General features: G+C 41.9%; 1 protein-coding gene across 6 annotated transcripts in view; it reads right to left on the bottom strand.

Annotated features, from left to right (window-relative positions):
• The window catches only part of rsrc1 (arginine/serine-rich coiled-coil 1), a 227,082-nt gene that overhangs the window by 10,052 nt on the left and 192,639 nt on the right, over nucleotides 1–24,391 (bottom strand). For all 6 annotated transcript variants that reach the window (XM_067594742.1, XM_067594743.1, XM_067594747.1 and 3 more), the window contains one exon: nucleotides 12,824–12,895. In XM_067594742.1, coding sequence (XP_067450843.1) covers nucleotides 12,824–12,895 — 72 coding nt within the window. The remainder of the gene's footprint in view (nucleotides 1–12,823; nucleotides 12,896–24,391) is intronic.

Here is a 24,391-nt window from a genome sequence, read left to right on the forward strand (position 1 = left end):
TAATTTTTAATGTAATTATGCTATTCTTTTACACTGAGCTCATAAATTACTGCTCTTTTGTTGCTGGCTGGCCTTGTAAAATCCAAAGTAATGCTTTGTAGTCTGATCTTTAAGGCAATTACTGGCTTCTTCACTCTTTTATCTCCCTGCATTTCCAATAACCTGCTCTCTAATGATTTATCTCCGCTGTACCCCCCCTTCCAATCCCCTTCCCCACTCTTTCTCTCGCTACACCAGCGGCCAACTGCCCCGCTGCCAGCCTCCGCCTCCAATACCCCATCCGCCCACATTCTCCCCATCTCTTTACAGCAGCCCCAGATACATCAGGGATGCACACATACACATGCACAGATGCTTGCCTCCACCAACCTAACTATATTAACACACTCACACGTGTATGAGTGTGTAGTAACTTTGTTTACTATCTCCTTTAGTCATTTTCCAGCTCGCCCTTCATTAGTGAATATCTAGCTCCAGCAATGGCGACAACACCTGGGGAATGCCAAGGTAAGAGACTGGCGCTCCATCTCACGTTCACTCTCGGCTGGTCTCCTGTGGGTCTTACCTGTAGGCTAGCTCCTCTTGTTTATGTAACCCCTGAGCTGGGTAAACACACACACACACACACACACTCATGCACGCACACAGGCACACACTCGCAGAGCTTGGCATCAAACAGCTGAGTTAAGCTTAGCAGGGCTTTGTGCTAGGGGTGATAGAGGGGCTCCGGTCTGGCCCTGTTCTCAGCAGCAGCATCCTGGCTGCATCAAAGTCTTTACCGTACGATTCTCCAGGCCCAAACAACAGGCTGCTCCAAAGCATGCCTGGGAATTGGACTGAACAACAACAGAAAAAAATGAAACAATAGGTTTCTTATTAAAATCCAACTGATGAGATTTCATTATCAGCACCAAATGACTCTCTGCGAGACTTTTTCCTTCACGAAGGAGGATTTCCATTAGACTGTCTCATCAAAACAAATAAACCTAATGTGTCTGTCTGCCTGGTGTCTGGGTATGTTGCTGCTGACTAGATATTGTGTTGATATGAAACCTACCGATCGAGTCAGACCAATTCCTCTACTTCTACAAAGAAAGCCAGACAGCCAACTTAGGTTATTAAAAAGGTGTCTGGTGTGGGCCTTGGTTAGGTAATACTTTTAGACTGTATTGATTAGGGGCTCCTGACAGGTTCTGATGTTAGCCCTGGAAATGCATCAAGTGGCTAATGAGCAGCTATTAGGCCCATCGATTTGCTGATTTCAATTGATAGCTAGCAGGCCAAAGCTGCACGTCAATATTTGCATAACTAATACCCTGCAGCTTCAGGCATTGAAAAATGAGATCTCAATGAGAGAGGGAGACAGAAAAGAGAGGAAGAAAGAAAGACAGAAAGAAAGGAGGATAATGAGAGCAGACAAAAACAGATCAGCAGTTTAGAGATATCAGTGAGGATTCTAGCAGAGAAACACCTGAACATCAAAACAAACCAAATGTCAAGAAAAGCTTAACCACCATGCGTTTCCTCCTCTCCCTGTGTGTGGGGATCTGTAGGTTGTCTGTAAGGCAGCGAGGCACCAATGACGGCTTCGCAACAGTGACAAGACATGACGCTGATGCCTGAGGCTGCCGGGGTCGACAGGTCACGTAAAATGAAGGAAAAATTCTGACAGGCTGAGCCAGATGTCCCAAGTGTGTCCCCGAGGAGCTTGCGTATGTATGTATTGGTTTGTAAGTGCGTGTGTGAGCAGGGAGATGTCCAATGACAGAGCAGGTGGCTAAGCCAGTCTAAAGTGTGTTCCCACGAGACCACACGCACAGTCGCTCATATATTACCCCCACCCCACCTCCCCACCCCCTCCAAAAAAGCCACATGTCTCCATAACCCAACAATGTGCCTTCCACCACAATACATACACAGGCCGAGTGATCCCCTGTGGTGCTAACCTTGTTATCATAGTGTCAACTGGTCTCTGTGGAGTCTCCTCTCCTGTCGACTCCTGTCACTGTCATCAGGGCCCTGTCACACATTACTGATGCTCAGTTGTCGCCCTTTATAGTAACAAACAGGTCTATAAGTTCTCTGGAACTTGTGTAGAATACCATATATGCCACATTCTTTGGATAAAATGGCCCTGTAGCCTTGAGCATTATTTGACCTTAGGAGATATGGTATGTGATATGTTTATGTGATATCTTATATGATATCTATTTGGCATCAGGAAATGAAAAGCAGCTGGTGTCATACACACACATACACACACACACACACACACACACACACACACACTCTCATAGTGTCTCCTAGTGATAGCGATCTCCCACTCTCCAGTCAATAAAGGTCTGAACGATGAATTAAAGACCCACACAACCTGCTAATGACAGGATGACACGGCAGCCACGCACCATGCTTGGCTATCTCCTTCCACATCTCCACTCATCCCTCTCCCTACTCACCACTTCTCTCTCTTCTGTCATTCAACCTCGTTCTGATCATCTATCCTCTCCACTTCCTCTCCTCGGCTGACCCCGGTTTAACAGCTCTACAGTATATTCTGTCTTTCTTTACTGAAAAAATCCTGCGATTACAATTGAATGCATGTGTTTAGCCTCCTTCTGTCTGTGGCCATAATGAAATCATGGGGGGAAGAAACAATGGATTGGCCCCAGTTTAACCATCCATTTATCAGAATATCTGAGGCCACAGATTGTATTTATAAGAGATGATGATGCATGTAATTGTTTGATTCTGGCATTAAAATCGCACTGACTGACTTAAAGTGTTGCTACATCATTTGTTTGTTCATGCACGTGTCATGCAAACCATCAACATCAGTTACGAAACTTTTATGAGACAAAAACTTAGGCAAAGGAACAAAAGCATGCTACATTTCAGTTTCCAAATCTGCATTACAGCTCAAAATCTCTAATGTACTTGTAATTGGTTAATATGGAGAATTTACCGTCATTCATCAGGGATGACATGTTTATTGTTGCCTTGTTTACACTGTACCTATCACTATCATGGGTATAAATACAGCATTCATTTCTAAAAACAAGGGTCTACCTTTTGGGAAACTAGTGCTAACAAGCGTCTACTGTATATTTATAGCATATACACTAAGTCAGCTATTTATCTGAAATCCTAGCTAAGAGTGGACTGCTCCTGCTGACCTGCATGCATGGTGCTAACTGCAAACATCAAGGGCTAACAAAAACCAGGTGGGTGTGTTTTTGCATGTGTGTGTGTGTGTGTGTGTGAGGGAGAGAAAGAGAGCAGTGTGAGTGTTAGCCGATGTCCTGCGCCTGGGCAGCATCACAGAATCTCATTAAATAGTGAAGCTTTCACAGTCTGAGTGGTGAGATCTTCAAGATCACAGCCACTTTCTCTGTCGACGGGCTCAAAAGGAGACTAGTGGCATTCTGAAAATTTTGTATTCAATTTTGTTTCCATATACGCTTTCAAATTCTCACCGAGGTCTTATTATTTCAGGACTTGCATGCGAGATGTTGTCCCTATCAGCAAAATTCACATACATCTAGAAAACCTGTGTACTAGGAACTTGGTAATTTTTTCTGCAACAACTTAGACATTTTGAAATATTCATTGGTTAGGGATGGTTAATTAGACGCTTTTTGCACATGGAATACTCTTTGACAGCTTTTGTTTACAGTGCACTCTGAGAGCTTTCGAAAGATAATGGTTAAGTGTTGTAAAAATACAGCAGCACATAGATAAAGGAACATACACCTGGAACTCATTTATCATATTTTAGACTTCAAACTGTTCAGTAACCTGGAATACGATAATAGCCGATCTGTCTGTGACACTCAAGGAGCTCTTCATTAAGCACAGTGCTGTTTTAGTGTGATTAGACTATAGAGTCCTGCCCTCCCTGCCTTTACCAGAAATAACAAGCATTTAACTGCATTAACTTGATGCTAAACTAGGCCGTGCGTATGTGGGAGCATATGTGTGTGTATGTGTGTTTTTGAATGTGTGCACGCGCGGGAAAAAGTGCAGCGGTCTCCATTTTTCGATCTCAGGCTGGTCAGCAGCTCTTTTATGAACAACTCTATAATTAGAGAAACACCAAGCAACTAATTACTTAATTGGAGCAAGGTCTTTAAAATGAAAATGATGTAATCAGAATCCAGGAAATGCGCTCGATTTTCACATACACTGACACATGAACGCCAACACACAAGCAGGCACACACACCTTGTGACCTACAACCTTCTTGACATGTAGCCATCAAGCACCCAGCTCTTTCCCCTTAGTTGGGCTGTAATTGATTCTCCCTTTCACTCTACTGGCTCCTGACAGGGTGTGTGTGTGTGTGTAGGAGATTCAGTGAAAGGGACAGAGTGGGCGAGAGTCTCCTGTTTGTGTGGACTGCTACAAACTATATTAGTAAAGGTCATGGCCGTGTGTGTATGTGTGTGTCTGAGTAATAATTAATTAGGCAAATGCCCCCCACCCCTCCTCTTCTGACCTCAGTTGTAGACTAATAACCTTGGTACCGTGTAATATATTACCCTCCTTTTTTCTGTTGCACTCCGCCTTATTGGAGGGAATCATGCAAAAGAACAAAACAAAAGCGACGTCATCATTTGCATCTAAATCCAAAACCCCTTACTGTAAATTATTTTTATTCACCACCTAAATTACAGGAAGGAAATGCATGAATAGTTATGTGAATTTAATGACCAGTCAGTCCTGATATGTTTGATTTCTGTCAGCTGTACTAGTGTGCAAGACGGGCTGTATCAGTCATTCTCACTGCACCATAACTCTCTCTCTCTCTCTCTCTCTCTCTGTGTGAACAAGTATACAATAAATGGTGTGCTACTCCCTCCAGTGACCCTTCCCGTCCACATTCTCTCACTGTCACCCTATCCTACATACACTACACCCAAGTCCGCCAACTCCCCCCAAAAAATACCCCTCCCTCTCGAGTCTGGGATCACGGGCTCTGTCCTGGCGGAGCTTGTCCCTCCATTAGTTGCTAAAAAAGAGTACAATGTTTGCTTATGTGACTTTTTCATACCCCTATAAGAGAAACAATGTGAGGCAGGTGAAACCTGGTTATTGATCTGAATGGGACAACTGGGCAAACCAGCGTCATGAACACATGTAAAGTATGGTGTGTTTTATGCTGAATTCCTTTATGAAAGAGTAATTTTCTCTCACCTTTGATTTTCATTTTGTCAAATAAAATGTGGTTTATTAAAAATAATCTATTTGGTCTCTTAGAATTTGTATATTTTCTATACAGTATCTCTCTTTTTCAGTAATGTACTGTATATTTTACAACATTTGTTGTATATATTTTGTGGGATTACTGTGACTGTTTTTGTAATTCTTTCTTTCAAATGTTTTTTGGGACTGTGTGCGGGACAGGGAACTGTTACCGCTATTGTGTTTTGGCTTTAATTTCATACCTTATAGCTCACATGCTGCTGATCTGCTTTTTATTTATTGCTCTGCTTAAGTCAGTATGTTTTATTACTTAACTGCACTATGACGATCCTTGTCTGCTGACAATATGCTCTTATAAAAATCAGCCAAGTATTGGTGGTTGTATGCTGTGTGATACCTTTCTGTTCACCTGTGCACATTTTCTATAAATTTTCTTTTTGCACTACGGGCTCCGTGCAGCGCTAAACCTCTGCTACACAATGTGGTGCCAACGAAGCCTCGTGATACACACATTTTGAGATCTAACATACAAGCTAATTTCAAGCATTCCAACAACACAATCGTCACACACACATTTAAAAAGAGACGCACAACTAAAACACACATATGCACATACACACTCCTCAGTGACCTCTGATGTCTAATGACAAACCTTGCAGGGGCCACCACATGGCCAGAGCCACCCAGGATGCCAGCACTTTGACCTGCAACAGTCTGCGGGTGTGTCTAATCACTGCAGTCTGACCACCCTGTGTGACTGCACCAAGTACACTACTGCTGTGTGTGATCATGTCCAGACATACGTGTGTGTGTGTGTGTGTGTGTGTGTAAGCCACTTTTAAATACTGGGAATGTTTTCAGTTAGTGCAGCCAATTTCTCTGCGTTCAAGCTCTTCATAGTAAGGCTTTGTAACTGTTGCTAAAATGGTCATACCGATTTTTTAAACTCAATTTTTAGAAGAAAAAAAATCATAAAAATGTCATCAACTAATATTTTCACTATTAAATGTAGAAAATAAAATGATGGCAAACATCCCTACTCAGTACACCTATAAACCAAGGTTTTTTTTCAGTTCCTTAATTTAATCAAGACAGATTTTTACATTGAATATCTCATTTTAAACAAATTTGTGCGATACTATCTTAAACCTGAATGGAACGGACGGGGAATCTAGAAAATACATCTGCTTGGTGACTCAACGAGAGGTTACTGAACATACATCAGTTTACTGGCAGCAGGTTAATTGATAAGGGTGACCCACAAAACGATTACCAATGACAGAGGGTAAAAGGGTGCTGTCAATCATTTGTCCACTTGACCTGAATGAACACAGGATGGAAGCTTGCATGGTCAATTTCTATGTAATCTAGCCAATGGCAGAGATAGCTCGGCTGCTATCGAGTCAAAGATGTCATTCCATAGATATCCTTAAAGAAATGATGAAGCTATGGGCTCCAGAGCTGCAGTAGTGACAGCCACACCGGGCAGCATCAGCATCCCATTACCCCTGGACAACAAAGGGTCACACGGGGTTAGGAGAATTCGGCATGCACCTCCACTCGTTCACGGGACCAGCAGCGCTTAGGACAGGAGGTCACCTAATCACCTTGCTGAGCCATCTCCAAGGGAGAAAAGGGGAAGCGAGAAGTAGGGGGGAAAAAAAATCAACTTTAAATTTGCAGTGATGAAAAATCAATAAAGCAGTAATTGCTTGGCTTATCACCGTGCAATGAAACAAATTGGTAGGAGAAGGAAGGCAAGGAGAGGGCTGGTGTCCATGCTGCACGCCAGGTTTTTTTGGCTGCAGCGTGGTGGCGAGAGAGAGAGAGAGAGAGAGAGAGAGAGAGAGAGAGAGAGAGAGTGTGTGTGTGTGTGTGTGTGTGTGAGAGAGAGAGACAGAGAGAGAGAGAGAGAGAGAGAGAGAGAGAGAGAGAGAGAGAGAGAGAGAGAGAGAGAGAGAGAGAGGAGAAGAGTTTGGGCTTCAGTGGGCCAAGGCAAGGAAAAAAGGTCTCCTCGTGATAATTAAATCTTCTCACACTGATTTTCTGCCAAATTTATTTCCCCAGGGACCATAACTCTGATTCAGTGCTTACAAGCCTTGCATAACTAATCATTTCAATGTGGGGGTAACCACAAACGTGAATGAATAGGGAGGAGAGAGGAGAAAATAAAAAGAGAGATGGCTAGACTGAACCTGTGGCACTATTCATCTGTGAATCAATCATTATTTAGGCAAGACAAAAATCAGAAATAAGTGTGGAGTGCTCTTCTGTAAGATTCTGTGTATCTGTTTTAAACACTTTTAAAGAGAAAGTGTCATTGATTGTCAGTGTGTTCTCTTTTACACCATCTCTGCAGAGCATTACGTGCAAAAAACATCCTTTAATTACTGGAACAAATAGAACCCATGAAGCCAATGTAGTGTCGGTTCAATATTCCTCTGACTGTTCCTGGCATGATTGTGTTGAACATAATAACACAACAAATAAGGCCATTTATCTGAAGTAACGACAGGAGATGAGGCTAACTCCACTAATCAATATCGAATCAATACAAACCAGATTTTCTTACATCAAAATCACTGAGACAGATCTTCCTTCAGCACAGAGTGCACAAGAGCAATACAGTGTCTCCCTCGAGTCCTGGGGTGGATCATATAGCCAGTGGAAAAAAACCCAGTTTAAAAAAAAAAGTATAATGGTCTACCCTCAATGAGGATGCTGGGAACTATAATTATAGCTTGGTATAATTCAAACACTCTCCTTATTGAATCCTCATGTTTTAGTTAATGTGATGAGATCATGGACACCAGATCACTCGTGTTTACCAGCGGTTGAATTTCACCGCTTGTCCTTCAAGTGGCAGCCTGAGCAGCGGCGATGCTGCGCGGCGAGGTAGCGTGGCACGCCACACCATGGCCCCGGTAATTAAAACATTTAAAGCAGAGCCAGCTCCCCTGTGCTCCTGGGGTGTGATACGGGGGTCACGCGCCTGTAGATTCTAATTTGCGCACCATTTGTATTCATGACAGGCACGTGCTAAATATTTAACAGCAGCCCGGCAGGAGTTTTGTATTGTTAGGCTTTCCAGGTCAAATAATTTGATTTCAAGGCAGATTACATTAAGCGTCAATGTCCAAGCCACCACTCTCACTTGCCTCTCATTTCCTGTCTTTTATTACAGCCGAGATAGGCCAGAACTGAAGGGATATGGCTTTGGATTATACAAGAGCTTGTTATCCGTGGATTAGTTATTATTTTCAATTAGAAAAGGGATCACATAATTTATTATGAACGCACACACCCACACTGGTATTGGATGCAGTCACTTGCTTGCGGAGCGGAAATTTTAGCTGACTGACAAATTGTTTAGCAGAGCATGTAATCACACCTAACAAGACAAATATTATTTCAAACAAATGAGCGGGCACATGCATCAATAATGATACTTCAACTTATATTGATTGTTCTTGATGGAGGCATCTTATAGCTGGTTAGGATGTGTATTCTGTTTTTTTTTTAAATCTTCTGCATTTGAACAAGTGAGACTAGAAACCAAATCCAGACATTTTCCGTGTTTCAGCCGAGGCCCTGTGGTGATTGACAACAGAGCTAGTTAAACGGTGATGAGGCGTTAATGGATGCTAGGTCGAGGAAGCGAGGGAGGGGTGAGCTGGAGGGGGTCTGCGGCTGAATATTTAATGGTCATATAATTCCTGAACACAGACACACACAGACGGGTACACACCCAACCCGTGACCTGTCCTACACACCCCGTAATTAGGGAAACAGTCCTTTCGTTTAACTGCCAAAAGAGCAAACGGTAGGTATATATTCCCCTAATGATATGGGTTAAAGAGCTATTATACATCTCATTAAAATATATGATCTCCCAATCTGGTGGTGGTTTGAGGTAATGGGGACACAGCGGCATAGGGGCTAAAATACCGTCGTCGGGCTATAGGCTAGTGTCCAATCCATATCTACATAATTCTGTGTGACTGCGCAAATGAAAAGATGTTTCTGTCATCGCCTCATAAATGACACACAGACACAGATTTCACTAGATGACAGCACTGAGTGTGTTTTTGAAGTAATATGTCAGTGTGCGGGCATAAATTGGGGTTATCAAGCGTTTTACATCAATTTCCATCAGGACTGGTTGATGTGTTACCTTTCTCCTTAACTCTGCTGGATATTAAGTACATGAAGAAAAGCAAGAGGAGTTAGCAAAGTCTTAATAAAGATTAATTGGGTTCAGATTTGCACTTAGGCATACACAGAAACAACTGCTAACACCAATTATTTGTACATATTAGTAAAGAGGGAGCATTTGACATCTCTCTCTCGTATCATATCTTGAATAATCTCTTATAATTTCTCACCATCAAACGTTGTCATTCCCAGTTCAACTGCAACAACACCTGTGCAGGTGAAGTGAGTAGCTACAGTATGGGCTGTATTGCAGTAGCTAGATTTGATCATCTTTGAAGTGACATGCTTCAGTGAAATGAGCTACAAACTTGAGAAATATTAAGTAAAAAAACAATAAGAAACATAATACTATGGCTGGACAATATGATCTAAAATCTCTATCAAAATAAATGATCAGATTTACCTTAATATCGATATAACAATATTTTTTATTAGTATATACTGTTTAGTTTTAGTGCTGAAATGATTGGTTGATCAGCAGAAAACTACTCATTTTAATCATTATTTAGCAAATGACACCAGCTTCTCAAATGCAATAATTTCTTTGCTTTTCTTTGTTATAAATAAACTGAATATTTTGGGGTTTTATGTTGTTTTGATCAGATAAAACAAGCAATTTAAATGCATCACAATGAGCTTTGGGAACCACACATGGTGCTCTAGCTATATGTTGCCTTCAGTAAAGTGCCAGCTGACAATACAGTTCACACAAACACACTGTGTTGCACTGACAGTCAGTCTATCTTATTATAGCTGGACACACTATGTTAGCTAAAAGCCTCCTGGGCACACAAACAGCATCTCTCAGCTTTAATAGCCTAAACAAGGCATGCAACTAACAAAGGAATCATCCTTCCCTCTCATTCTCACACCCTTTCATATCAACATGTTTCCTTTTTCAACCACTAGCATCATCTGGCTGCCCTTAACCAGAGAGCCAAACACTTCTTTTAAGTGGAGACTACTTTGTTAACTGATGACCACAGGGCCAGTTATTGATCCTCTGCTTTCTCTCTCACAGTAAACCCTGATGATAAAAACCCCTCTCTTCTTGCAGGGCTGCGCAGTATGCAGCCACAGTTCGCTACAATAATAGCTTGCATATCATAGCATTCACATGAATCAGATCTTGGTGGTTTCGATTAGGGCTAAACTAACTCAAACACATTGCCGGTCTAGGATGTGAATCTATTTATGAACGAGGAGTGTAGGTGGTAGTGTTGTTCACTTCTCCCCTCCACTCTCTTTAAAGGTTTTCTCATTTCAGTTGACTTAGCGGTGCAAGTGTAAACTTTCTAGTTGTGTTGACCTCTAAGAGGCCCTGCGGGGAATAAGGAGACCCCTGGTGATCTGCTGTTTAGCAGCAGCAGTGGCCCACCTCCTCCATTTTACTTTAGCTGGGAGGAAGGGCAGAAGAGGATGGAGCTGGCTGACTCTACTTGTGTGTCTGTATGTGTGTGTGTGTGTGTGTGTGTGTGTTTATGACAGCGCCACCGCCTTCACTTCCAAGGCAAGGGCAAGTCATCAGGGCCACTCTGTCGAGCCTCTCTGATCTCACTTCATGTGTCCTTGTGCGGGGTAAAGAATAAAATGATGGTCCTCAAAGGCAACGGCTGCACAGCACGCTGTACCGCACCGCTCCACTACTCAAGCACAACACCTAATTTCACACAGATGGAACAGTTGGAGTGAGGGATGAAGAAGCTTTGAGCAAAGGGGAGAAAGAGTCAACTGATTCCAAAAAGAGGCAACAGTGCGGTGTGAACTTTGCTTAAGAAAGCTATTTGACTGGGTGCCTTGTTCTGTGGCCCCAAGCGAGGCACTTAGTCACCACTTTGGCAGTGCTTCTACACAGAGAAGAGAGAAGCAAGAGCAGAGAAAGAGTAACAAAGACACAGAGGAGAGGGCAGGAGAGAGGTGGAAATGGTTGATGAGGACAAATGGAGGTGGGAAGAAGGAGACTTATGTGAGACAGAAAGTAGGAGGAGAAAACAGAAAAGGGGAAGAGACAGAGCACCAAGCAGCACCAAGAAAAAATGAATAATATTAATGTGAGAATGGCGGAGAGGCAGAAAAAACTCAACAAAACAAAACAGGGTGCAATAGAGAGAAGGAGGGAATAAATTCTTTCCAGAACTGGGGGAACAAAGCAATAGTGCAAGGCTAATTAGTTTCTGATGGCTGGACTTTCATTCGGCTAAAAGGTCAGCTAACTTTAAAGGTCACACTGCCATTCCTACTCGATGCAAACACAAAATAATTACACAAAAAGAGAAGAGAGAGAGTCCAGCAATATAAAAACACCCACACTAGAACAAATTATTCTGCTACACATGCCTGAGTGCGCACACACACACACACACACACACACACACACACACACACACACACACACACACACACACACACACAGTGTTGTTGATAACAGCACATTTGATATTCTCATTTATATCATGCTCTGGTCAGAACAGGGACCAGGGTCATTATTCTATCTAAGGACTTTTATTGCTGCTAGCATATCCACTGCAAATTACTCTTGACTTTATTTGAATGTGTGTAGAGATAATCTTTGTGTGTGTATTTGCATGTGTGTGTGTGTGTGTCTGTATGTGCATGTCCTATGTTGGTGGTAGTCGAGGCGTTTCAGGTTGGCAGGATAAATTTACTGCCTGCAATGCTAAGCACATTTCTGCCTTGCACACCTACTATGCATCTTTATGTGGATTAGGGCTGTCTTAATAAAAACTAAGGAGTGTAATCAGCATCTCTGAGTTCATGTTTTGCGAAGAATAGGTGAAGTGAGAATTTAGTCTAGTTTATAAGACAATGGTGCTTACGTAAACTTTTAATCTATAAAAGTATACGTATTAGATGTGTTAAAGTGTGCAAAATCACTGATGTAGAGAGTGTGGGGACAAGTGAAATACTGCAATATCTGATATGAGAAAGTGCATAGTTAAGATTTTCCTAAACTAATATGCATTTCTTGTAGTCTCACTTCTTTTTTATTACAATGGCTGGTTCACACTTGTGACATGAAAGCTTTATAAAACTTGCGTGCAACAAGTTTTCCTTTTGTGTTTTTTAACGTTCTTCAGCTAATTTAAGAAATCAATTTAAGAAAACAAAAGTTGTTCAACAGACGTCTTACAACCTGGCAAACAAAATTATAAATATTTGTGTTCCCACTCTTCAAAGGTAATATCAATGGATATTTGATGGAGTACAAAAAGGGAAATCAACTGTTAATGTACCATCTTAAATATTGCAAAATTTTAGGCTTCTTATTATGGTTTAATAATAACTGACTCTGGTATAATATCGGAGATGATATAACTGGTCTGGTATTGGTGCCACAGGCTGGATTTGTGAGTGACTGACAGATACAAACACACACATAACCTACCTTCTTCCAGCTTCTTCCGGGCCTCCTCCTCTCTCTTGGCAACTTTGGCCTTCAGCACCTCGTCCGTTTTAGCTAAGAAGACAGACAGCAGACAGCAGAATTAGGCGCCAAGCAGAAAGTCAGCAAACCCTCCTAATGGTCTTATTATGAAAAACAATAGCATATTAAAATATTAATTGAAGAGTTAATGAATCAATTTTAAATGACTACAATGTAATATATAACACACGATTTAGACTGAACATGAAATAAAAATAAAAACATCATTTTTTTAAATTCAAATTTAATCAGCCTATGTAAAAAAAAAAATAAAAAATGAAAATGAAAAAATAAGCACCAAGCATGAAAGTCTGAAACCAACTGATACTCATCGCAGGTAATGCAGAGAATTACCAGAGAACACATCACTGGATCAACAGTAAGTGTACAAATCAACAAAAATATGAATCACGCCGTCTTCTCCTTTCCCTATAAGGCATCAGCACCCTTCTCTGCTTTTCCTTCACACCCGTGTAAAAGTCAAAGACAGCGTGTCTTCCTGAGAGGTGTTTATCATCTCGGCATAATGAAAAGCTTAAGAGAAAGTGAGGCAGCGGGAGTAAACACTCGTCAGGGCATTTTAAGCATCTCTCATCATGATCCGTGTTGTGTCGGCTCCCTTTTCCTCCGCCTTTCCCCCTGAATAATCAAGATGTTAAGCCACATTAAAAAATATAATGCCGTGTATGGCAGGACTATCAATACTGCCTCTAAATTAATTACATTTCCGTTGCGGCGCATCATTTATTTTGCAGCATTAGGGCCTCAGCGGAGCCATTCGCCTTTATTGCTATCTCACTGGTTGATGAGTGAGCTATGTAAAATTGAGTCTCCAATATCATTACACTTAATGAGTTTAAACTTTGAGAAAAAAAAAAAAAAAAAAAAATGGAAGAGAGAGAAACAGAAGAAGAGAGCGAGCAGACGAGAGAGAGAAGGGGGAGGAAGAGAGAACGAGAGAATGAGAGCGCTGCACCGTTTTGGGGAAGTTAATACAATATAAGAGTGGGTGTAAGAGTTTGTGAGCGCATACAGAATGTTTGTGTTCGGGCACAGCTGTGGGTGTCCGAATGTGGTTTACTGCACCATTTGAGATGCCTGCGTGTGCATGTGTGTTTTGTGTACGCTGTTTTTTGGGTCTGATTGCTGCAAACTGTAGCTGACTTTTCACGGCAAGAAAATATATTACATAAAAATATAACACATACACATCTGCGTGTGCATGTGTGTGTGTGTGTGTGTGTGTTTAGATGCAGGAGGCCATGGGTTGTGCTAGTCTCTCTGTGACTGCCCTGCTGTTTTTGTTCAGTAATTGGTGTAGACAAAGAACCCGTCACACTGCTGTTACGGCTGGTTAAGTCTGGAGGTTCCGCATCTTTACTAACAATGACTACATGGATGACTGAACCCTCCTCTACCTCCCTCAGCTACAGCGTGTGTGTGTGTGTGTGTGTGTGTGTGAGTGAACATGGATAACAAAACCTACAGAAATTTAGTTCTCTTAGCTAATACAGTCATAATTTAATAACTTACAGTGTGAATGAGTGCAGGTGCCAAAAAACCAAACCATCCTGCATCTCTCCACAACTACATTCAAGAGTTTTCTTGTTTGTATGCACAGATGTGTATTTGTGCCAGAACACCTGTGCGTGTGTGTGTGTGTGTGTTTGTGAACTCCTCTCTGTGCTCTTCAGTTCCCTCTTTGCTCGGGGCTACCGAGAGGCAGGTAGGAGACAGAGCGGTATTGGTGGTGTGATGAAGCGGGAGGGAGAGGGAGAGGAGGGATAAAGGGAAAGAGAGATAGGCAGATAGATGGGGGCCATGTAGGAAAAAGGAAGAACTGACAGCAAGGGAAACAGACAAACAAGCAGAAATAAGAGAGGAGGCCTTGCCTGCGTGCACGCAAACATGTGCACACAAACAACAGGAGTGATTTGTCGCCTCTTTTTGTTTGCATGTTTATCCTCCACCTCTATCCCTTCATCCCTCCCCCAACAGGTTCTCTTATCCTCTCGCTCTCTCTTCTCTCCTTCTGTTTTGCCCTCTCCCACCCCTCCCCACTTTCTCTTCCTTCTCTTGCTCATCTCTCCAGTACACTGTGCCTGGGGGCGATAGCAGCAAATCAAACTGTTTATCCATCTCTCATCAGTGCACTGCCTCACGGGCTCCTGCCCCCTCAAAACAATGAAAGTAGGTCTGAGCGCTGAGCCAGGGATACGATTTAATTACATCAATAAAGCGCTCTGCTTTAAAAAAAGATAAACTACAAAAAATACATTACAGCAACACACTTTCCTGCACTATCATGAAAAGCCTGTTAACAACACAGTTGTAAAACACATGTAAAAAGAATTAAGCCTGAGTACTGTACCCATCTAGAAATAGAGACATGTCTGTGTGCAGAGGCCCCTTATTGGAAGTATATTTCTTGGCAACTTAGTGGCTCCAGTTCATTGTAGGATAATTCTGTGATGGACTTTTATTAAAGCGGGTAATAAACGGCCGTGTGTTGGGGAGAGGAGAGGCCTTTCACTTCATTTAGACTTCGTTCAGTCTTGGCTGTAGGGGCGGAGGGAAAGAGGAGGGATGGCAGCGGGAAGGGGCGGAGAGCGTTAGTGAAATCGCATTGTGATTATGAGTGTAATTGCAGCTCAGGGGCCCAGGGGCCATGTAGCTCTGATGGCGCTAGAAGATGTTTTATGCACAGCAACACAGAGGAAGAAAGTGAGAAAGACAGAAAGCGGGAGAGTGGGAGGGAGAGGCAGGTTGCCAAGATGTTTGCAACTCTTCTTTTCCAGAATCGCCTCTTCCATGTCTTTTCTCTTCCCTTCTTTTCCTCCTTTCTCCCCCCTTCCTCCCCCCAAACGTCCTCCTTCACTCCTCTTCTATTCTCTTCTCTCCTCTCTCTTCTCTCCTGTCCTCCTCCCTTGGCAGGATTAGCTGGGTCTCGTTAGAGGGGAAATGTAATAATGCTCCCACCAGGTGGAATCGGGCCCGCTCCATTATCAGCCGGGAGATGGATGGGCCGTGTAGGGCCGGCGGGGGCCACGCGCGCACGCAATTTAGATTCAATAAACTGGCAAAGCAAGACCCCCAATCTGATTTATCTCTTACACGCCGCCAATGCTTGCTGCTACGATGCTGATTCCCTATTACCGCACAGAGAAGGACTATTCATTGGATGTAAGGCACGGCAGTCAGAGAGGCTTGTCGGGCCCCTGGGACGGCAGCAAAACAGATACAGCAGAGGGTTAATACGTTTACACACAGATAAGCAATTAAATCTAAGGCTGAGGTGAGTTATAGAGTTATTAAGGAGGGATTGGGGGGGGGCGGGGAGGGTGGGACAGAGGGTGAAAAAAAAGAAGGAGGGAGATGTTATTCAACACAAGAGTGTGGCTGCTTGGGCCTTAGGCTGGGTACAGTAAGTATTAGAAGTGAGAAAGGCTATCATATTATAGAGTTCGTGAGGTGAGAGAACAACATAAGAGCAGCAGTCTGCCCACGTTGTTCAATAAACTCAATACAACACTTACAAACTAGCATGCTGAAAAACAGAGGTCAGCACAACAGTTATCCACTTAGTCTGCATGTGTTTGTGAGTGAGTATATGTATGCAAGTGTGTGTCTACAAGTCTAAATGTAAGTGGGTATGTGTTGGCGTAATAGGCAAATGTGATGCTCTGCATACTCACAGTCAGGTATACAGTGAATATGAATATGCTTGTGTGTGTGTGTTTGTGCATGTGAGTGATGCTAGCGTTGTTGGTAGTGGAGGGTGTTGGTCTGTCCGGCCGCCAATCAAAGTGAATCTGAATGTCAGCGGGAGAAGAGGCGTGATAAATCAGCCTCACACCCAACGACAAACAGAATATTAGAGGCAGCATAGCGCCATTGGAAAAATGTCCCTTCCAATCAGCCGAGTACTTTACAGTGAAGCTCGGCAGGCGGGCCTCCGACCAACACTGAATACCAGAGAGACAATAAATAAATAAATAAATAAATGAGAGACAGACAGGTGGAAAGACAGGCAGACAGACAGACATGCGGGCACACTGACAAATAGCAGCCCTGACAGGCAGAAAGACGAGACAGAGAAACGTAAGAACACAATGCGGCTGGAGGACAGACAGGTAAGCACACTAACTGACATATATCAGGCAAGCAAGAGGACAAGACAAGACAGACAGGTAGGAAGACAGACAGAAAAATGTTGGACAGACAGACTGACAACTGGATAATAGTGCAGAACGATGTATTGTTTCAGCATCAGTGTTGCGATCTATGCTAGATCTACAGTTCTTCTGTAAAGGAATGAAATGTAATAAGGCAACGATGATTTTTTCATGAACAATTTTAAAGATAAATAGTGAAGTCTATCTGATAAATAACTCTATTGGCTACATCTCATGTGTCAAAACTTCTACATCTGCTATTTCGAAATCTGTTAGTTGTGAAACAGATCTTGTGGAGCAAAAATGTGTACGAATGGGCTTCTGCTGTCAGCCTAAATGGGCAAATAAACCCATTTAGGCTGACAGCAGAAGTCCATTCAGGTGTGATGTGCAAAGCCAGAACCAAATGCCAGCCAATTTCATAAATGTATATCTCGGTTGCTTTTGGCTAGTCTTACATGGTTGGAAGAAGGCTCCAAATGCTACAAAGAAATTATGGACTCTTTAACTTTCCTCCTTGAGAAAGACCTGGATCTGCTTCAGGTTGTTACCAAAGAGAGTTTAAAATGATCTAAACCCTCAGCATGAGGCAGGTTGCCAACCCAAAAATTTACATTACTATGTATGAAAATTGAGTAAAACTGTCATATCTAATTAAAATAGATAACTGAACAGCTGTTCAGTTCAATAGTTTCTCTGAAACCAGCCAAATAATTTCATGTGGATATAGATGATAGATTCATATAGAGGATAGTTATTTGAAGCTTTTATGAGGTTATTTCAAAAAATATTACAATGTACACAGCAAAAACCTAAAATAGTGCAGCGTGACTATTTTTGAGACAACGTTCAGTTCTACTGGACAAGTATACAAAAAAGGAAGATGGACAGGACAGATGTGATACTTTGGTCCATGTGCCTACAGATACTTTATTGCACTGTTGTTCCACCCCTGAGAGGGACTTGTTCTTTTGTCAATGGTCAGAGTGTTCAAGGATGGTCTGTTATGCAAACCTGTCATTTGTGAAGGACAGGTTTTGTGTTTCAAAATGTTATGAATGTTAATATTCAGAAATTACTGAGGCTGAATTTCTCATGCAGGATACCTGAAGGATACAGATACTACTGTACTGTGTATGAAAGATCGAAGAGGCGGGTCTTCCTCAGTTCCACAAACAAAGCTGTAGTAATATGACATGTACTGCTTCAAATGATAATCATAATACTATAATCATAATACTACATAATTAGTTGGTCTAATTAAGGTCAGCTATCTGAGGAATATTTTAATGTTATATTTACAGATTCCATATGAACAGATTAAATACCACCCTATAAATAACACTGCATCTGAAGTGATATATCATCTGGCCTGAGCAGGTTGATAAGCTACTGTAAGGTACAGAACTTGCTAAAGAAGGATTCAGTTCCTAAGGGCATAAATACATTACATAAAACACCAAAAGGTTTTATTTTAGCCTTTTTTAGTTTTTAGATGAAAAAAAGTTTAAGAAAGAAAAAAAAACCTGTATCTGAAAATGTAGTGTGATTATACAGGTAGAGAAATCCACAGCAGGTGTAGAGAAGCAGGCAACATCCACATCAACCACTAGGTGGCACAGCACACAGCCAACATGAGCGGGAGGCTTGAGCCCGGCCTTGTTTTTATATGTGAGTGTGTGTTTGAATGTGTGTGTGTGTGTTTACATGCAGGTTCCCGTGTGTGGTTTATACAGGATGCTTTATCAAAAAACCAGCTCATCTAGACCTTGTAGCTGTAAAGCATAATTTGACACAGGACATATCACAAATGTATCTGCATCCTGATTGGACGGGCAGACATAAAGAGACAAAACATGAAGTCATTTAAATATTTAGCAGCAGAATGCATAAAACCATTCAAGGGCAAGCCTATATTACGAGCTGTATGATATAGTGCAAATTATTTTGGGCCTGAAGAAAGTCTCCTGACAACAAAAGCGCAGTCAATTCACAAAAGTGCTGTATATGAATCAGTGTGTCTCATCCTCAAACCATATGATTGTTCTGCTGAGTGAATTACTTCAGGCAGGAAACAGGGGACCTGAACTTGAATGATCTTTATCGCTCGCTGCCCTCTGCATCTGTCATCAGGCCGATTTAACGACACCCATGAAATATTTACAAACTAAACAATTAGAGAGAGATATCTTACAAAATCAATCAATTATTCATTGCCAATTGTCTGAAAAGCTTTTTTTTCTGTTTCATGGCTATATTCTGATGCTTGGGGGGGTGCATCAATTAGGGTTGGTACTCCTGTGGTGTTATAGATGCTTCAGAGAGGAGTGATTGCCGAAATGACGGAGCCAGATGCAAGCTGCCGGTACTGCATGCTGACACTGCTGTTGCAGATGAGCTTGATAACAACAAGACTAAAATCCTGAACTCAAGAACTCAAGAAGGGAGAATGTAGTAAGAAGACTTTGCCTACTTTCACCAACATCCAAAACTCTGGAGCCTTGCTTATGCAACATTTGTTCTATTAATTTTTAAAACAGCCTCTTAACTCTAGACACCTGGGCTCTGTGTTTGTATTTTCCTTTTCAGTGATCATGCTGAGATTGCATCTGTCAAATTCAAAGAGGTGAGGAATTAAGAAATTTATCTAAAGGAAGAAACAGGAGATAACTCTGTCCAGAGTTCATTTTCTCCTCCAACTACAAACACTCATACAATTCAAATTCAGATTGTATATACAGTAGATCTTAGTATTCAAAAGGCCAACGTACAGTAGATTGCGTGTATACTTATTTCTCACTACTGTGTACACAGTCTATTGCTATAGATGTAGGGTCTTAAGGTGAAAACTTGTTTCTGCACATGCAAACATTTTTGCTCGACTGGTATTCAACCAGTTGTCCTCCTTGCTCTTCTCAAACTGCATCTATCTTTCTTTCTCCTTTGACATTCTCAACACAAAATGTCTTTGCAAAGACTCTAATCATATCCTTGTCTCTCTTGCAGTTATATGGCTAAAGAAATTCTTTGTCGACAGCTGGTCAAAGTATTAATTGATTACTTGATTTCATTAAAACATCAAACTGTTTTGTCCAACATTATTATTTCCCCAAAAGAAAGTGCAGTCTTGTAGAAGGTTCTTTTTTTAAATGGTAAGTTGATTGATCCATTAGTCGACTGACCAATAATTAATAAATCATTCAAAATTACATTTTTCAAGCAAAAATGCCAAAAAATGTGTTGCTTCCAGTCTCTCAAATGTGACTATTTGCTGCTCTTCTGTGTTAACTGAGTATCTTTGGGTTCTGAACTGTTATTTAGACAAAAAGGCAACTGAAAGAAGTCACCTTTGGCTCTGACAACTTGTAATGAACATTTTTCACAATTTTGGTATTCTGCAGACTAATGGTAAAATTGTAATTATGATCTTAAATCTATTTAAAGCTAGTGCTTCTTAAATACTAAGCATTATTGTGACATTATTGTGACAGATATGACTTCAGTTTCTAGTAATGACTAAAGCTCGTCCTCATAAAGACTACGCAACTTCTGACAACAAACAAAACCATGATGGCTGATTAGTTAACTACTACTGACCAATAAGAGGCAGCTCAATAACTCTGAGTGCCAAATTGTCCTGTGTGAAGCAATTCATTTAGTGAGACTCTAAAAAACAGATTTTAAATCAGTATTAAGTAAGAGTGAATAATGTGGAAGAGACCAACACAGTAAAATAAACCTTAGCCCCTCACTCCAAACCCCTCTGCACCACATCACGCTATGCCCAGCTTCAGACAACACCCTGGAGTCTGAGTCTCATGTCCTTTGGGCAAAACCTTACACAGGAGGTCTGGGTTTGAGAGCAGGTTTCATGCGGGCCAACCAAGTAAATAAGCAGCTCAACAGCGGGGTCTTGGCGATGCATGTGGGTGGCTCGGGCTCAGCACCCCAACCTGCCCTTTAGACCCAAGGGCGAAAGAGTATCCCATGACTGTACGGCTGCACCAGTGCACTCAGAGAGATGTAAGGCCCTGGACCCTGGGCCAGAGAGGAGAACTGCAGAAAAGATGGGGAGGAGCAGAGGCCTCCAGCGGTCAGAGAGATAAGAGAGGGAGGTTACTCTGAGGACCACGCACTGCCATGGGCTGCACACACACACGCATGCACACATATGCACACCTGAGAAACACACACAGATGTCCACATAGTCAGAGCACCTAACACACACACACACACACACACACACACACACACAAATTCATAACACACAAGCCTGAGGGGAAAAGCTCACAACAAAGCCTCTATAATGTAGCCACTAGGTCAAACAGAGTTCAACCTTGAAACCTCGGTATGGAAATATCATATGTAAATTGCAAATGCTTTTGCCTTTAAGGGCTTACAGTAGATATTAAAACATTACATTAATGTGTACAGTTATTCTATTGGTTTGGTGGGAGAGTGGGCACGCCTTTTAGATAAATACTTTACTGAGATGAGAGGGTAAGTGCGTATTAGAGGTCTTGAGAAGGCAATCAGACCAAATCCATAATGCAGGGATCACACGGTGAAATATTAAGCATCCTGGGGCCTCTGAATGACATCTCACCCTCAACTTCAACCTTGTCATGTCTCCACATGCTACTGTCTCTTTCTTAATGCCTCTATTTTTTCTTTTATCTCCTTCATGTCCTAACCTTTCTCTTGAAACCCTCTCCTGCTCCTCCGCATCATTTTCTATCTTTTTACAGGTTGATGTGTTACTATAGGTGCAAGAGACACCCCTTTTTCTGTTCAGACAGTTCCCTTATAAGATGCTATAAATTAGTACAGCCAACACTTGACCATTCATGCCTGGCCACGTTACCGGTCACGTGTTAGAAAAAAGGGTTATCATCATTCATTTGAGATGCTACTTGATTTTCTACACTATTAAAAGTTTTACACAAAAGGTTCAACATTGTGTGGCTTAAGTGTGTAAGGGGTATACAGTACAATCAGCAAGTAGTCATCTACTGTGGCCAGATCTTTGTGAAAATATTCATGTAGCTGCATTATTTTGTGATAAACCTCAACAAGGATCTTTTTACTTTTAGCCATATAATGAGATGTGGACATAGACATTTAAGAACAGTAGCTTTACATTTTTGACTGAAAGAAATAGACAGACAGACAGGAACTAAAGCCTACAGGAGTGTTAAAACAGAAGAACATCACACATGCACCCTTGCACTAACTGGCCTTTGCTACACCAGATCCATCGCCACCAAATCAGAGATTTCTCCACCAGCTGTCGCTCTACTCTCCGATACGTCCCTCTCCGTTTGTTCTTGTCGCCCAGTGCTCATTCGAAAATGAAGTAAGTACCAGTTGCTTTGTCTCTGCTGTGCACAGTTAAGCTGGATTTATTCTTCTCCATCGAGATGTTTCAGCGCTCTCACACATACATGTGTTCTGTGCAGGAAATGATTTATAGTTTCGGTGTAGGATTTCACCCAACACTATATGAATGTACATTATCAGGCCATGTTGTGCATTAACTATATACCTAAAGTGATCATGCTTACACTCTGAGATAGAGAGAGACAACTGCAGAAAGATTGGACTGGAAATGGCTTTGTTAGATCACAGATTTTACATTTTTCCTACAGGTAGGAGAAAACACATCATTTTCTTCTTATAATAATACTCAATTACAATTCTTGTGGTCTCCATATGCTATCACTGTAGCCCCGATTTGAGTATGTGCATGCCACTAGCATTACCTCTGGAAGTATGGAGGCTCCACATGTAGCTTCTGCAACACCCAAACACAGATATTCCAGCCTTTATGGACAAGTAGTCCCCTCCATTAGTTTGCTATCATAAAAACACTTAAACAACATATCGTCAATTATTAAGATATTTATTTGGCTGACTATAACCAACAAAACTTTTTTTCCCCAATTATTCAAATTACACGAAGGCCACAAATTGCATCATAAATTAAAATGGAAAAAAGCCATAATAACCACAACCAAACTGTGGATTGTGAATTGATAGAGTAGTATGTGCACTGCAATTTCAGTGTAAAAATATGCTTGCCTAACATGTGTGTGTGTGTGTGTGTGTTCATTTATTCCAGTGTGAATGCACTTGAGCGTGCTGTTGAATGGCAGAGAATAGGCTCAGGTTCCCCTGCTGAAAGCCTGTTGGATGCCATTGTGATGGCACACCACTGAGTGTGTGTCTTATGTGTGTAGTGGTGGTGGTGGTGGTGGTGGTGGTGGTGGTGGGGGAGATGGGACTAAGTCTATCAGGACCCCCGCACATGAAAGGTAAACTGGAGCCGCTAATCGCAGTGCTGACACAAGGAGGTTCAGAAGGGCGGCCACTTAGAAAAGAAAGGCAGGAGAGCCGGGACCCTGGCAGCGTCAATAGGGCTCGGCACAACTGACCACATTACAGGAACAAACACGCACTGCAGAATAGACACACAGACTTGGTGGTCTTGGCTACTCCCTGCCCGCTCTTTGGTGTGGACTTCATGGATGGTGGGTCGAGTGTGTGTGTGCGTCTGTGTGTGTAGTCTGACTTAGCCTACTATCGGGGACACATTTCAGACTCGAGACCGGTTAATTGGGGACGGCTTGTCCAATTGGGGACAAAACCATGTCTCCAATTGGGAAAAAGCTGATTTTTGGGTCAGTGGTTAAGTTTAGGGTAAGGGTTAGGTTTAGGCAATTAGTGGTTATGGTTAGGGTAAGTCTCCAGGAAATGAATGCAAGTCTATGTAATGTCCCCAGAAGTGACCTAACATGTCTGTGTGTGTGTGTGTGTGTGCGCGTGCACCTAATACTTCTGAAAAAGACTATTAATTTTCTTTGATTTCTTCTTACAAATTCTGAATGAAGAAACAGCCTGGCTTTGCCTGCAATGTATTTGAATAAAGTGTTTGATTTCTTTTTTTTTTTTTCTATGAAAATATGAATAAGTGATTGATCTCCCAAATTAAACACTCTTACACGGGGACAAGGTGACTAACACTGGCCTGATAACAGCAGAACATCACAGACAAAAATGAAGGTGAAAGCGAAGAAATAAATAAAGCAGAGCGTTACAAAATTAATACAAGTTCAGGGACATATTTGGCAATTAATGCTAAAATGTCAGCTCATGAGAAATGATAAAGGAAAACTGAAAGACAGTATGCATGAGAGAGGTAGAGGGCAGGCTGAGAGGGAGAGGGAGAGATGGGGGAGACAGCCTGGCTGCAGGAGGAGTAGAAACACAGGGGAGAGAAAGAGCGAGGGAGATTGGACAAATGACAGCCTCCCTCCAAGGTAGTGTTGTGCACTCCCTTCTCTCTTCCCTCTTT

Source organism: Thunnus thynnus, chromosome 7 (genome assembly GCF_963924715.1).
Source record: "Thunnus thynnus chromosome 7, fThuThy2.1, whole genome shotgun sequence".
Classification (NCBI taxonomy): domain Eukaryota; kingdom Metazoa; phylum Chordata; class Actinopteri; order Scombriformes; family Scombridae; genus Thunnus; species Thunnus thynnus.